Genomic DNA, 13732 nt, shown 5'->3' on the forward strand with positions numbered 1-13732 from the left:
AAAAGAGTCCGTGGTGGACAGCCAGAACAGGGGGACCTCCAGCGCACAGCGTGGGAAGGGACATGGAGGGTTTCGGGGGTGATGGGAACACTCTAAATCTTGCTGTGGGCTTGGGTTATGTTGACTGAAGCTCATCAACGACCTTGACATTGGTGCCTCCAACTGTTTCCCTGTGTGGGGATTGCACCTCAAAGCAAAAGGAGAACTGCACGTACCTTGACCTGGGGTCAAGAATAATGATACCCATGCTGCCGTACTGGGGGGAGGCCAACTGCTGTCTATAGCTCAGTTTGAAATGCATGAAAAATAAGTAAGAGGGAGGGAAGGACTTACAACAGAGAAAACAATATAATGTTAGCCGTGGAATCTGAGTGGTAGGTCTAAATTCCTTCAACTTTTCTGTATATCTTAATATTTCATAACACAATGCTGGTGATGGTTTGCCAGAGAGCGAGGGAAAGTTAGCTGGGGTATCAGGAAGACTCTGTGGAGGAACTGAGGGATGGAATGGAGACCTGAAACTTATGCCAACTGTGGAGGTCCAGCCGGGCCTCCAGGCAGCAGGAAGAGCAGGGGCAAAGGTCCTGGGGCCAGAAGGCTTGGCTCAAGTGAGGGGCAGGAAGAAGTCAGTGTGGCCAGAGAGGGCTAAGGGAGAGGAAGGACAAGGTTGGAGGTGCAGCCCACCCATGGCCTGGTAAGGGTTTGGCTGCTACTCTAAGTGCCGTGCAGACTTATTGAACTGATTTAAAGCATGAGCCCTGGTATGATTTGGGATGTGAGGGGCCCCCTCTGGCTCCTTGGTGGAGAATGGACCACAGACATAGGATAGACTCGTGCTGGGACAGGAGATGGTGGTGGTTTTAACTTGGTAGCAGTGGAAGAGAGGGGGAGGGTAATACAGCTGAGACATATTTCTGATTGTGGAAGAGGGCTGTGGGCAGAGGATGGGGATCAAGAAAAGCCCGGCTCACGTCCTGGGCAGCAGTGCTGTGGGGGCTGCAGCAGGAAGGTGAGCACATGGAGGGGACCAGGTTCTGCTTTGGCCTTAGGAAGCCCAAGATGCTGATTCTGCACCTGGGCGGGATGCTGAGTGGACCGCTGGATGCGGAAGTCTGGCACTTAGTGGCGAGGTCAGGATGTAGGTGTCCATGTAGAGCTAGCGAGGGAAGCCAGGAGAGTGAGTGACACGACTCGGGGCAGAGAGTGTAGACAGAGAGAAGGCCCAGGGAGCCCAGGGACACACCATCATGGAGGGGTGGAAAAGAAAAGGAGCAGTCTGCAAAGAACAGGCAATGAGGGAGACAGGGAGGGTCCCTGCAGCAGGAGAAGAGAACATTCCAGAAGGAGGGAATGGCCAACTTGGTAATTGCTGTCTGGAGGTCAGAAAAGAAGATGCGGTGACATGACCTTTGGATTTCACAATCTGGAGGTCGTGGGTGAGCCCGGGGTGTGGCACGTGGCATGGAGGGAAGGAGAGAGGAGGCGTGGGGTGGGGGGAGAGTGGGGTTGGGGCACATATCTGAGGACTCCTGCTGGACAGGGGAGCATTCTGTTAGGCAGGTAACGTGCCGGAAGTTGATAGGGATAAGGGAGAAGCAAGAGGGCAGAGCTGCAGAAGACCAAAGAAAGAGGCGGGTGGGACTGCTGAGGGCGAGGGCTATGGGAGGCCACCAGGTTCCAAAGACTTTGCAAGGGCTGCTCTGCTGGGCTATACTCCTTGCTTTGGGCCTGTGTTAGGCTTAGGGCTGTCATCCCCCAGGAGCCAGGTGCCCAGGAAGGTATGGACCCCACTAACAGTCCCCATCACCAAGGGGGACTCCGGTGTGTCTGGAGCAAGAGAGGGGAAAGCCCTCAGGACGCCCTGCCCAGCTTGGGAATGGTGATGGGGACGGCAAGAAGTCTCCTTTGGGCTTCCTAGAGCCCTTCACAGGGAGGAGAGCAAGAGAACCGAGAGGGGAGAAGTGAGGAACAGAGATACCTGTGTTCGCCCTTGCACACCGGTGAGTCTGGAGTGTGTGGGGTCTCGCATGGGAACCGCAGTCCCGAAGACCACTGGACCATCTTTCGGGGGGGATGCAGTGACGATGGGACCAGAGTCTATTACCTGCCGGGGAAGGTCAGCTTCACCAGCTGGGGGGACGTCTGGGGACCTGAGCGAGCATCTGACAGTCACACACAGAGCTGGCCAACGGAAGGCTCACAGTTGCAAGTTCACTCTTATCAAGTTACATCTGAATTTCACTCGCAGCCCTTTGAGTTCTTTCAGAGGCAAAATAGAAAGCCTTTCCTTTTGTCTCCGCTTTGGAAGCCACCCTTTCCCCTTTGCTCCAAAGGAGATTAGGAAAGGAGGACAGAATGTCAGTTGAAGATTACATGAAAAGGATAATTAAACAAAAGCCCCATATTAAACCCCATCTAGAAGGGAAGCTAAGCGGCTTTTGCCTGCCTGCCACCTTTGAAGGATGCTCTGTCGAAGGGGAGCAGGGCTTGTTTGGCTTGATAAATAAAGATAGTAACCAAACCCTATCGCCCATTGTTCTGGCTTTCCATTAAAGACGATCGCTTAGCCAAGCTGACAACACGCGCCGTAGAGGCAGAAAGCCCTCTGCAGACGGAAGGATTAAGAGACTGGCAAGTCCTGTATAATAAGACTAATTAATAATTTCCATCTCCAAGGAGCGACACCGCCTTCTTGCTCTGTCTTCCAGTCTGGTCCGGGGGGCTCAGACCTTGGGGGGCTGAAGGACAGAGGGGGTTTGCAGGATGGGCCAGGATAGACGGCGGCCCGTCCCAGTGGGGCAGGGAGCTGAGGGGACACGGTGAGAGAAGGGGGCAAGGGGGCGGGGTGAGAAGCGCATGATGGCAACGGTGTGGAGGTCCCTTTCGCTAAGCCGGCACCAAGTTCCCGCCTGAGACCGCAGGGCCCGTCACCACAAAGGGACACGGGAGGGCTCTAGCATTTTGCCACTTGAGAGCTAGTCTGGAGGACACCTCAGACCTTGCCAGCGACAGCCACACGATCCCCTAGAGCAGAGGCTGCAGGAAATACATGGTGGGGGCGGTGACCAGAGCCACCATTGCCAAGCACAACCCAAAGACCTCTGAGGGGCTTAGCTCCGTCCATCCCCCCAGGGACCCCAGGAGAGAGGTCCTTCTTGCCTGTTTTACAGACAGAGAAGTAAGATTCAAGGAGTGTCATTCGCTTGGCCAGCGTCCGTGGCTAGGGAAGCACAGAGCTGAATTTAAACGGTGGGCCCTGGGGTGCCTGTAGGCAGCCAGTGGGAAGCCTTTCCTGTGTCTTCAAGGTCTCCCTGCTGGGCACCTTCCTGGCCCAGCAGGCGGGGGCGGAGGGTCCCTCCTCCCCTGAGCAGGCGGCAGAGATTTGCAGGGTGAGGGTCTAGTGGCTGGGACCTGATTGCAGGTTGCTCCCCCAGCCCTCAGAGAAGGCCATCAGGATGAGGGAATCTTCTGGAAAATACCCAGTGACTTTCCTTAGAGAGAATAATGGCTGCTGTGGGGTGATGGCCATATTTTTCTGGAGGCTTTAGGTGGGTACGGCAGAGGCCTTGGCATCATAAATTGCAATCAAGCAAAGATGTCTAAGAAGGAAATAATACCCGCTTGGCTGTGCGGCCTGGCAAGGATCCTGAAATCTTAATGGAATTGAGCAATTTTTGCATAGCACCGTAAATTCCTAGTGTCTACCTTATCTTCTCGTCACGTTATTCAAGGCACATTAATGGAAAACAGAGTGGAAGCTGCTAGTTAGACTCCAAGTGGCAGAAGGAGGCGGCCCAGGAATGAGCCCTGGGATCCCCCCCACCCCAGAGCAGCCCGGAGCCACCTTCTCTACCCCTGCCCCTCCCCCTGGCTGCCAAAGGCCTTCCCTGCTTGCTGGTCGTCTGCTGTGCTCCTCCGAGAAAGAACCTGGGTCACTTAGAAGATGGGGCCTTGCTCTGTTTCCCTGTCCCCCCACCTTCCTCTACTTCCCCACTGTCCCCCCTGGGCAGGGGGGCTCCTGTCTCCTGCAGCGCCAGGCCTGGGGCTCAGGTACCAACTCATTTCTCTTCCTTGAAGCGTGTGGTGAAATGGCCCCCACGGGGACGGCCAGCCAGCCTGGTGACAATGCCTCCTGCTGCTCTAAGCCCCATCAGAGCCACACGTCACGGCAAGCCCCACGGAGTCGCAGTCTGAGTACCACATGACACGTTCATGGGACCACGTGCAGAGCATGCTCTGCGATGCTCGATGTCCCCGCCACTTCGATCCCACCCCAGTGACACATAAAAACTTCCTGAGCAAGAAGCCTTGAGTATTTTTTATGAAGCTATAATATCTTTCATTAGAAAACAGGATGAAAGAAAGAGAGAGGAGGGAAGAAAGGGAGGGAAGGAAAGAAGGAAGGAAAGAAAGAAGGAAGGAAGGAGGGAGGGAGGGAAGGTGGAGGGGAGGAGGAGAGTAGGAAGGTGGGAAGGAAGGAGGGAGGGAGAGAAGGAAGGAAGGAGAGGAGAAGGAAGGAGGGAAGGAAGGAGGGAGGGAGGGATGAAGGAGAGGAAGGAGGGAGGGAGGGCAGGAAAGCAGGAAGAAAGGAAGGAAGGAGGGAGCAAAGGAGGGAAGGAAGGAGGGAGGGAAGGAAGGAAGGATGGAAGGAAAGAAGGAGGAGAGGAAGCGGGGGGAAGGGAGGGAGGGAGAGAGGGAAGGGAGGAAGGCAGGCAGATCTCTTTTGCTGGACTGTCACCTGCATCGTGGGGATGGCCTGCTGGTGGAGTCCCACTAGCTCTGAGGGGAGATGTCCCCACCACCAGGACGAGCCTGAAGACTGAGGGCTGAGTGTGGCTATGCTCCTCCAGGTGCCTGCTCGGGGCTTCTGGTCCCCTCTGTGAGCGGCTCACTTGCAGCACACCCCTGAGGGCTGGGGGTGCGGTCCTCGGTGGGGCCACACTTCCAGAAAGATTGAGTGGGAGTTGGGTAGGTGGGCACGTGGGTCACAAATTGCAGAAAGAGTTGATCATTCCCCAGATGGATTTCAAGTCTTTTGGGGTGGGGGCAAGGGACATTTACAGTGACAACATGGCCACCAATTCTGGAATGTGTCTCTTTCTGTGTCCTGCTGCAGGGGAGGGTGGCTCGCAGGAGGAGATACCCCTGGTCAGCAGGTTCTGAGCGGCTCACGTGCTGGGGGGGCCCTGGCTCCAGCCTCTGCACAGAGCTTTCTCGGGGGTATCAGGATCCCGGCTCACAGGTCCCTCCCGGAGCTGTCCTGTCGGGCCCCTGCCGTGCGCCAGGAGCCAGCTCTGTGTGCCCACGCAGCAGGTTGTACCTCTCCTATTTCTCAGTGCCAGCCCTGTGCAGTGACACTAACTGTCCCCGTTCACTGAGGAGGAAATGGAGACGCAGAGAGATTGGGTGAACTGTGCAGAGGCACTCGGCTACCAGAGGCTTCCCTGGGGGACCCAACTCCACTATTTCAAGGGGTTAAAATAAACACCATCCCAAACAGAGGGCCAGTGGTGCTCATTCCCCCACTCCGTGCCATGTGGGGGCCCCGAGGTGGGCGACGTGCTGGGGACAGGAGCAAATGTTCCGTGACCCTGCAGGATGTCGCCCCCGACCCAACCGTGCCCCCACGTGGACTCTTCTGGGCAGCAGCGAGCTCCGAGGACCCTTCCTGGGGAGGCAGAGGCCGCACAGGGAGCGTCTGGTGTTGGAGAGAAATAGACACGTGTGGGGACACACTACACACCCACAGGGGTGTGGCGGTCCGGGTGCTGGGGGAGGAGGCCTGTTTGCCCCCCTGCCCTCTCCCCTGCTGGCTGGGGATGCCTGGTCTCGGGGCACCCCCTTCGGGGTCCCGCAGATATTGCTCTGAGTGAGGAGGCTGAGGGCTGAAGGCAGGCAGGGCCCCTGCAGACATGCTGGGGTCGAGGCCTGTGTCTGGAGGAGAAGCGGACCCGGAGCTGCTCCCTGGGACTGTCCCTAGCACAGGAGCAAGTGTGCTTCTTCGGGGCCCTGTCTGAGAAGCTGCGGAGCCCGGGGTCGGCCTGGGGAGGCTGCTGGCTCCCGCCTCTCATCCCCAGCTGCCATTTCAGCCTCCTCCTCCAGGCAGGAGAGGCGCTGTCCTGCGGAGGCGATGCCATCTCTGGACCCCCAACCCGACAGAGGGATTTCAGGCTTCAGCACGGCCTGCGGGCCTTACCAAGCAGGTGGCGAAACGGGTTCTCACGGCACTTGTGAGGAGAACCTGAGGCTCTGCCCAAGCAAGAATGGAGGTCTCCCTCCTCCCCTAGAAGACAGAGAGTCCTGTGACTGAGGCTTCCCTCACTCCTGGGCTGGGGGTTCTAGTGGGGCCAGAGCCACCAGGAGCTAGCTCCCCGGGAGCTGGTGCCCCACGTGTACGCCTCTGGGCTGGCTCCTCGCGGGTCCCCGTGGCACGGCACTCAGAGCACATGGCACCCCGGCACCTGCCACGACCGGGTGGGGCAGGGCTGGCCGAGCTCAAGAGAAGGCAGGAAGCAGAGAGCGTGGGCCTGAGGGCCCTGAGCTCCCTCCTCTCTCCTGAGGCCTGGGGCTGGGTGCCCAAAGCCAGCCCTCTGTAGCCACTCCCTATAGGAAAGGATGCCACTGGGGTCCCAAGGAGGCAGAGAGGGCAGCAAGGGGTGTCCTCTGCTGACTCAGTGACTGTGGAACGCCGGACAGCCTGGTCTTCTCCCGGCTGACACGGGGCCTATGGTAAGGATCCCACGCACTGTCTGGCCAGGACTCGGCGCCCGTGGCGAGCCGTGTGGTCACAGCTTCAGATGCTCAGGTCATCAGGGCAGAGCAAGACCTCAGCTCCTCCTTGGAACCCAGACACCTGTCCTTCTCCAGTGATTTAGGGACCCCCTATTCCGGAGCCCCCAAAGCCCCCGGGTCCCTGTGCTTACGTGGCGGTGCTTGTGAGCCCACAGGCCTCTGTGCGTGTGGCCGGGGTGGGCTGGGAAGGGGCTTCACGCTACCTCCACCCCAGTGTGCTGGTCTCTGCAGCCCAACAGCCCCCCGAATGGCGGCGGCAGACACACAGGGACACACCCCCTGCTCCACTCAAGCACAGAAAACATTCATTAAGCATTTTAGAGGACAAGGGCACAAAGAAAAACACTCATTAGAAGCAGAAATAGTTTCCAAATGAGCCATACAGAATCTGCTGGAAAGTCTAGCCTGAAATGGGGCCTGTTCTCCTTAGGTTGTGGACGGGGGAGAATTGCCCAAACGGATGGAAAGTGGGGGCCCGAGAAGGGGATGCAGGAGGCGGCAGGAAGGCCCTTCCCTGAGTGTGAGAAGATCCCAAACAGGAGAGTCTGCGGGCGGCAGGGATGGAGACCGAGAGCCTGCTGTCCGGCTCACCCCAGGAGTGGCCCCCTGGCCAGAGTGGCCACCCGTCCTCCGGCCTCCAGCCAGGCTCAGGGCCGCGCAACTACAGGGGTAACTGAGTTCAGGCCACTGGAGGCAGAGGCAAAGGGTCAGGGGGCCTGACCCCAGCTAGCTCCAGAGCTGACCAGCCGGGCGGTCCTGGGTCTGGCCCTGCCCTCTCTGGGCCTCTATGTCTATCTAGGAAATGCAGCGGCTGAGCTCAGGGGAGCCGAGGGTCCTGGCGGCTGTGACACATGGAGGCTGGGGGGACGTGATGTGACAAAGGAGGTAGGTATCCTGGCCAGCAGCCGGGGCTTCTCAAGTCCCACGGCAAATCCCCCAAAGGCCCTGACCCAGCTGGGCAGATGACTTTGTGTGGAGCACACAGGTCATGACGATGACCTTATGAACCGTGGGGCTTCACTCCCCTCCCCTCTGCCTCCTCACTCCACTCGCCATCTTCATAAAATATTTACCAGCAGTGGAGAGCGGCAGGGTAGCTCTCTCCCTGGAAAACCAGGTCACTCCAAAACTTTTCAGTGTTGTGTTGGCTCCTGTCCCCCGCCTCTCCCTGATTGTCTGCTGACCTCCTGCCCCAGGTCAGACGCTCTCTCACCCCTGGTCCTGGGGCGGCCGGCCCTTCTCTGCCTGCTGAGGCTCTGTGCTGGGCTATGGAGAGACGAGGGGTGCAGATCTCTCCATCAGGGACCTCATGGCTGGGCTGCAGAGGAAAACCAGGTCTGCGTGGTCATTAAGTGGCCTGGGGACAAGCGACATCCGTTTGGGATCCCAGAGGCTGTGCTGGCTGCTGGGTTGGCAGGGCAGTGGGTGTGGCAGTGGGGTTGCCCCTTGAACAAACTCTTCTTTACCCAGAAGCCCTCCTTCCTCTCCCTGCTCCCTCTCAAGAAGGCTCCCCTTGTCCCCCAGCCCCTCACACCCCTCTTGCCTTGAGGGGCGTGGCCAGCAGCTGGTGGCTTCAGGGGACCAGGCTGGCTTCCCGGGAGCCCAGGGACAGGGTGGGTGCAGCCTGCTTCCTGAACTCCTGCCTCAGGCCCTGTCCTGACCCCTTCGTCCCCTGTCCCCCTCATCCCCCGCTGCGCCCAATCCCTTTTCCTGATAATTGGTGTCAGAGACGAACTTGGGCCGTCTGGGCCAGTCTCGTGGCTTCTTTCCTGTTTTATATCAGAGAAATTAACCTGACCACACTGTCATTATCCTGGTGTTGTCATTAGCACTGGAACAAATTCCCATGAGCGGTGCTGGCTGCCACAGAGGCTGTCAGGTGCACGGGGATAGGCACCCCGCTAATTGCTTTGGCCTTTGCTCCTCAACCTGCTACTGCCCAGCCTGGGCTGGGGGGCAGGAGCCCTCACCCCTGTGTGCGCCCCCTCCTGTCACTGCTCACAGAAACAGGGGCGATGCTCTGGACTGACAACTCCCTGGGGCTGGGAAGAGAAAATAAAGGGGCCCAGGTCTGCCCTTAAGAGACCAGTTCCTGTGATACTTCCTTTGGGGAGAAGGGGTCCCCTGCCAGCTGGAAGTAACAGACCCAGAGGGACGAGAATCACCCCAAGTGTGTCTCTAGCATATAGTGGCCAGTACCAAAGCATGGGGGAGGGGAGGGCTGGGACAGCTGCCAACCTGCACCCCAACCCAGGGCCCCCAGTTCTCTCCTGGCCCCAGAAACCAGACAAGAGGAGCCGAATCTGAGTGAGTGGAATCCAGTTTCGAGGGGTAATAAGCACACCCTACGGCAACCCACTGGTGTCTGATTTGAGGAAAGTAAATTTAGTGGGATTAGAAAGCCACAGGCCATGATGGGATGGGAGGAGACAGGGGGAGGTGTGGGTGTGGGAGGGCAGGCCTGGAGGACAGAGCACCCCTGGAAGAGCAGAGAGCGAGGTTGCAGGAAAAGCTGGCTGGCAGGAAGCCAGCTGGGGCGCTGCTGCAAAAGAGGGCAGTGGGCAGGCCGGGAATCAGACTCTGGAATGCGTGCCCATGAAGAGTTTCGATGGGACAGGAACCATAAAGAAAAACAGCCAAACCAGGCCCTGGGGCCTTTGGAAGCCCAGGAAGGAGCAGACTGGGCTGCAGGCTGCTCAGGGTGAAAATATTTTTCGGCAGCCAGAGTGTGACCCCAGGGACACAAGGACAGACTCCCACTTCACCGGATCCCTGCGCGCAAGGTGGGAGCCCCCCACGCTACTCCCACAGCCGGGTCAAAGAGAAAACCTTTTGCGTTGACAAGACGAGGAGTATCATCCCATGACCATGTGGGGGGCCCTTTCACAAGAACGTGAGGCCAAGTGATCAGGAAACTGGTCCTTTCAGGCCGGCCTCCCGGGGAGACAAACCCCGGAAACTGACAACGGGGCAAGATGTCAGGGAAGCCCTGTCTTTGCAAATCAGCACATCCTCGGACAATCTCAGGCGTCATCCGCTAATGAACTTGCTGAACCACAGACAATTATTTCTGGAACTGAGGGATATGGGCAAGGGCTTGGAGGCAGGGGCTGGGCTGAGCCTCTGCGTCCACACCGAGACGGCTCTGGGCCCGGCAGATGCCTTCCAGGCCACCTTCCCTGGGACCAGGGACCCCTCTGCGCCCTCTGCTCCCTGAATGCACGCCGTGACACTGGGGGCTGTTTACTCTCTGACAGACCCCTCCCAACCGCACTGCCAAGCCAGGGAGATCCTCCAGCCCTGGGGCCCTTGAACCGATGTGGATTCACAAAGTAGAATCATAGCAGGCAAGGTCAGAGGCAGCAAAGCCTGGGGAGAGGCAGAAGGAAGAAATTGGGGCACCTGGGCCCAGCCCCCTGTGGCTGGGGCCACGGAGAGGAGCTGCGGATCAGAGGACAAGCTTTGCAGAGGACCCAGGTCCAGCCCGACTTAAGGATCCCTCAGACCTTCCCGCTCACAGGGGAGCACCTCTCCTCGGCAGGATGACCACCGATGACCACTCAGCCAAGCTGTGCGCGAGCACCACGGACATGGAGCTGGCAGCCGGGCCACCCTAGGGGGCGCTCCTCCAGCCCTTTCTCCGTCCCACTGCAGGGCACACATCACAAATCAATGCCCGGACTCCTCCCTGCCGAGCCACGGGCTCCTCCTCTCCCAACAGCCATTCCAATCAACCCGACTGGCGCTGGCATGCCTGCAGAGCCGATCTTCCACAAGTGCCAACGACTGACTAACCCGCACGAAGAAATGGGCATGCAGCGCTCAGCCCACAGGCATTTTGCTGTCAGGGGCAGAGGGCTCGGCCTCCTTTCTGTCCTCATCAAGAGGAAACTGAGGCACCCCGGAAGCTCCTGATGGGGCTTTGTTCTCCTGGGGCAGGAAGGACTGCCCCCCCCACCAGGCTTCTCCCCGTCCTGGCACCTGACGGCGCACCGGGCTGGCCACACACCTGGCCTCCGCATCACACGCTGACGCCCCGAGGACAGCTCGCCGGGACGCCCCGGCCCCAGGCCGCCGCACGCAGGAGCCCCACGCCCGCACAGCTCCCTCCACAGACATTCCCCGGCACCGGAGACGGAAGAAGAACCCAGTCCCAGCCACCTACCTGAAGGAGCCAGTAGCACCTCCGGTGGAAGGTGGGGATGATGGAGGAATGGACATAGCAGCCGTACAAGCACTAGGGAGAGAGGAAAAACGAGAATTCAGTTGGAAAGAGGGAAGGAAGGGAGAGAGACGGCGCAACAGAGAAGGAACGAGAACGGGCCACGGACGCTGCCGGCACCCTGGGAGGCTGAGGGTGGGCGACTCTGGGCCTGGTTCCGGGGCCGGGACGGGGTCCGTATCTAAGAAGCACTCGTGGGCCTACACCGATGGACGGCTGGGGTGCTTTCCCTTTTGGGGGCCCTTAGAGGCATGTGAGAACCCAGAAAACCCCGGGCACCAGGACAATGCACATACGTATACATTTTGCCTATAATTTTAGGGGCTTGGAGTTACCCTTGAAGTTCATTCACAGAACCTAGGTTAAGACCCCTCGGTGTGTGGGGAGAGAATGAACCTATCTGGAATCGATTCAAACACGCATGCTCGCACGCACCCACGCACGCCACACTCCAGACCTTCCCTGGGGCGTCGTGCCAGGCAACCCTGGCTGGCGGGACCTCTGAAGCTGGTGGGGGACAGGTGGGGGGCAACGCTTCTAGGACTGCCCTCCGGAGGCCAAGGGGCCCCTTGTACACACCCCACTTGCTGGCTTTTAATTAGTTTGTTCATTCACATTTATGTTTGTTGTAAGGTTAAAGCTGCATCTTTGGCAGATGGTTTTGGAGAATCAGGTGGGTGTGTGCGTCGGGGGCGGGGGGAGGCAGTGGGACAGGACACTTGGACCCGGGTGCGTGGAGCTTCCCGGTGTATGGTGCACACAGCACTGGACACTGTGGGGACAGGCTTGAAGGTAGGGGCAGGGAATGGGGACCGATGAGAACCGCCCTTCAGGTGCCTCTCAAAACCCAGCTCTGAGAGTCTCAGGGGAACAGGATGATGCCTTTTCTTTTGTGGCCTCGAATTCCAAACCAGAACACTGTCTTGCCATCTCCTGCAGTTTCCCTGGCTTCCCAAAGCACAGATTCCTGAATCGGTGGGGTAGAAAGTGAAGGCAGGGCCCTGGAGCCTCACAGGCCCAGGATGAGCAAGGTCTCCCCTTGACCCCTCAGTGCTCATGTGAACCTCACCACAGCACCATCCCCCTGCCCCCCGGCACCGGTGCTACAGGGAGAACCAGCCAGCAGCTCTGTATTTAAAACACCCCCCAAAAGACCGAGTGCAATCCGGTTCTACTAGGAGTCCGTTTGAGCCCTGCCTGTCTGATTAGCAGAGTTGAAAGAGAAATCAGTTTGGACTATGGGATTCTGGTTGTAAGAAAATCAGATTTCCAATATGTTAGAACTTTTACAGATTGCTGTCAGCTGGGACTAAACCCTGTATAAAGCAACCAAAACGAAGCGGAAATTAATTTAAACGATTCTCTTGCAACTTTTGCCCACAAAGTGTATTTATTATTAAGAAGCCAATATTCTTTCCTGACTTTTCTGGTTTTTAATACACTGCATTTTCACTTTTATTTCTGATAACTCCTCTTTGCCGAAGGAGACCTCTGTTTGGACGTTTCCTGTGAGCACTTGTTTGCCACGAATGAGCAACCCACCTGCAACTTTAATCAGCTCTTTTCCTTTGGAATTTGCATATTCTCATGGGCAGTTTCATTACTCTTACTCACGGAATGAGCCAAATGGAGAGAGACATAAATTGTTGAGAGAAGAACTCTCTCCTGTTTCTTTGAAATAAAAGGCTACACATCTGCTTTTTCCCACTGTTCATTCCTCTTGAGGGTTTGCAGACACCCCCCCTTCACCTGTCTCCCTCTCTTTCCACTGTCTTTTCTTGAACTTGAAAAGAACGTGGTTGATGGGCAACCCCGTCTGCCCCCCTTGACTGCTGATCTGCCTGGGCTGGGCTGTAGTGTCTTTGAACCACACACGAGGACCCACTGGGAATTTACCCAAAGCCTACTTCGTGCTCCTCCTGAGAGCCCACAGGAAGGAGACAGCGCGCGCCCGCTCTCCCCTGAGCCACCCCAGCACCCATGGGCAGCCTCGCCTGCCCAGAACTGCCCAGTACCAGCCAATAAGCAGGATGATGGTAAAAGGAAACATCGCCATTTCTACAACAAGGCTCATGCATTTTAATCAGGGGAACGCGCGGGGCCTCACTCAGAACCCAGCTACTCTATTTTTAGATATGACTCTAACCACCCCAGTGATCCAATGTCTCAGGTCTCCACAGATGAGAAGCACGATCTAGGAAGGCTGGGGAGAGGAAAGCAGACCCCTGAGAGAGCAAACCATGTCAAATAGCATCCAGGGAGGAAGGAAAAGCCCCCAGAGAGCCCCAAGGACTCAAGGAGCCCAACGGCATTGACCCCCTTCCTATGTCGCCAAGCTCCCCGTGACACCATGTTGCCAAGCTCCGCATGAGCTCCCCATGATGCCGGGTCTCCTAGCTGCCTAGCTGCACTTCCAGGACTGGGAGCTCCTGGAGGCAGGGAGCCCCAGACCCCCTGAATGAAGATGGCCAACAACTGTCCTGCTGGACTCCACAGGAAAGTACAGGAAAGGACCCAAAGTCAGTAAATACTGCATTTTTGTTTGCGGTATTCCAAAGGCCCAGGTCTTTAAACCACATGCTAGAAAAACATCCTGGAAAATGGCTCCAAATTTAGTGCTTACAGGGCTAAGCTTCAGTTTCAGGGAACTCTGAGTCATGTCGAGTAGCTGGTTTACAGTCCTTGTGGGGAAGGAAACTTCCAGTAACCCACCTTGGC

The 13732-nt window shown here is 57.7% G+C and overlaps 1 protein-coding gene across 6 annotated transcripts in view; it reads right to left on the reverse strand.

Annotated features, from left to right (window-relative positions):
* CAMTA1 (calmodulin binding transcription activator 1) overlaps positions 1-13732 on the reverse strand; it is an 826942-nt gene that overhangs the window by 227165 nt on the left and 586045 nt on the right. For all 6 annotated transcript variants that reach the window (XM_047724086.1, XM_047724083.1, XM_047724087.1 and 3 more), the window contains one exon: positions 10958-11029. In XM_047724086.1, the coding sequence (XP_047580042.1) occupies positions 10958-11029 (72 nt within the window). The remainder of the gene's footprint in view (positions 1-10957; positions 11030-13732) is intronic.

Source organism: Lutra lutra, chromosome 4, assembly GCF_902655055.1.
Source record: "Lutra lutra chromosome 4, mLutLut1.2, whole genome shotgun sequence".
NCBI classification, from domain to species: Eukaryota; Metazoa; Chordata; class Mammalia; order Carnivora; family Mustelidae; genus Lutra; species Lutra lutra.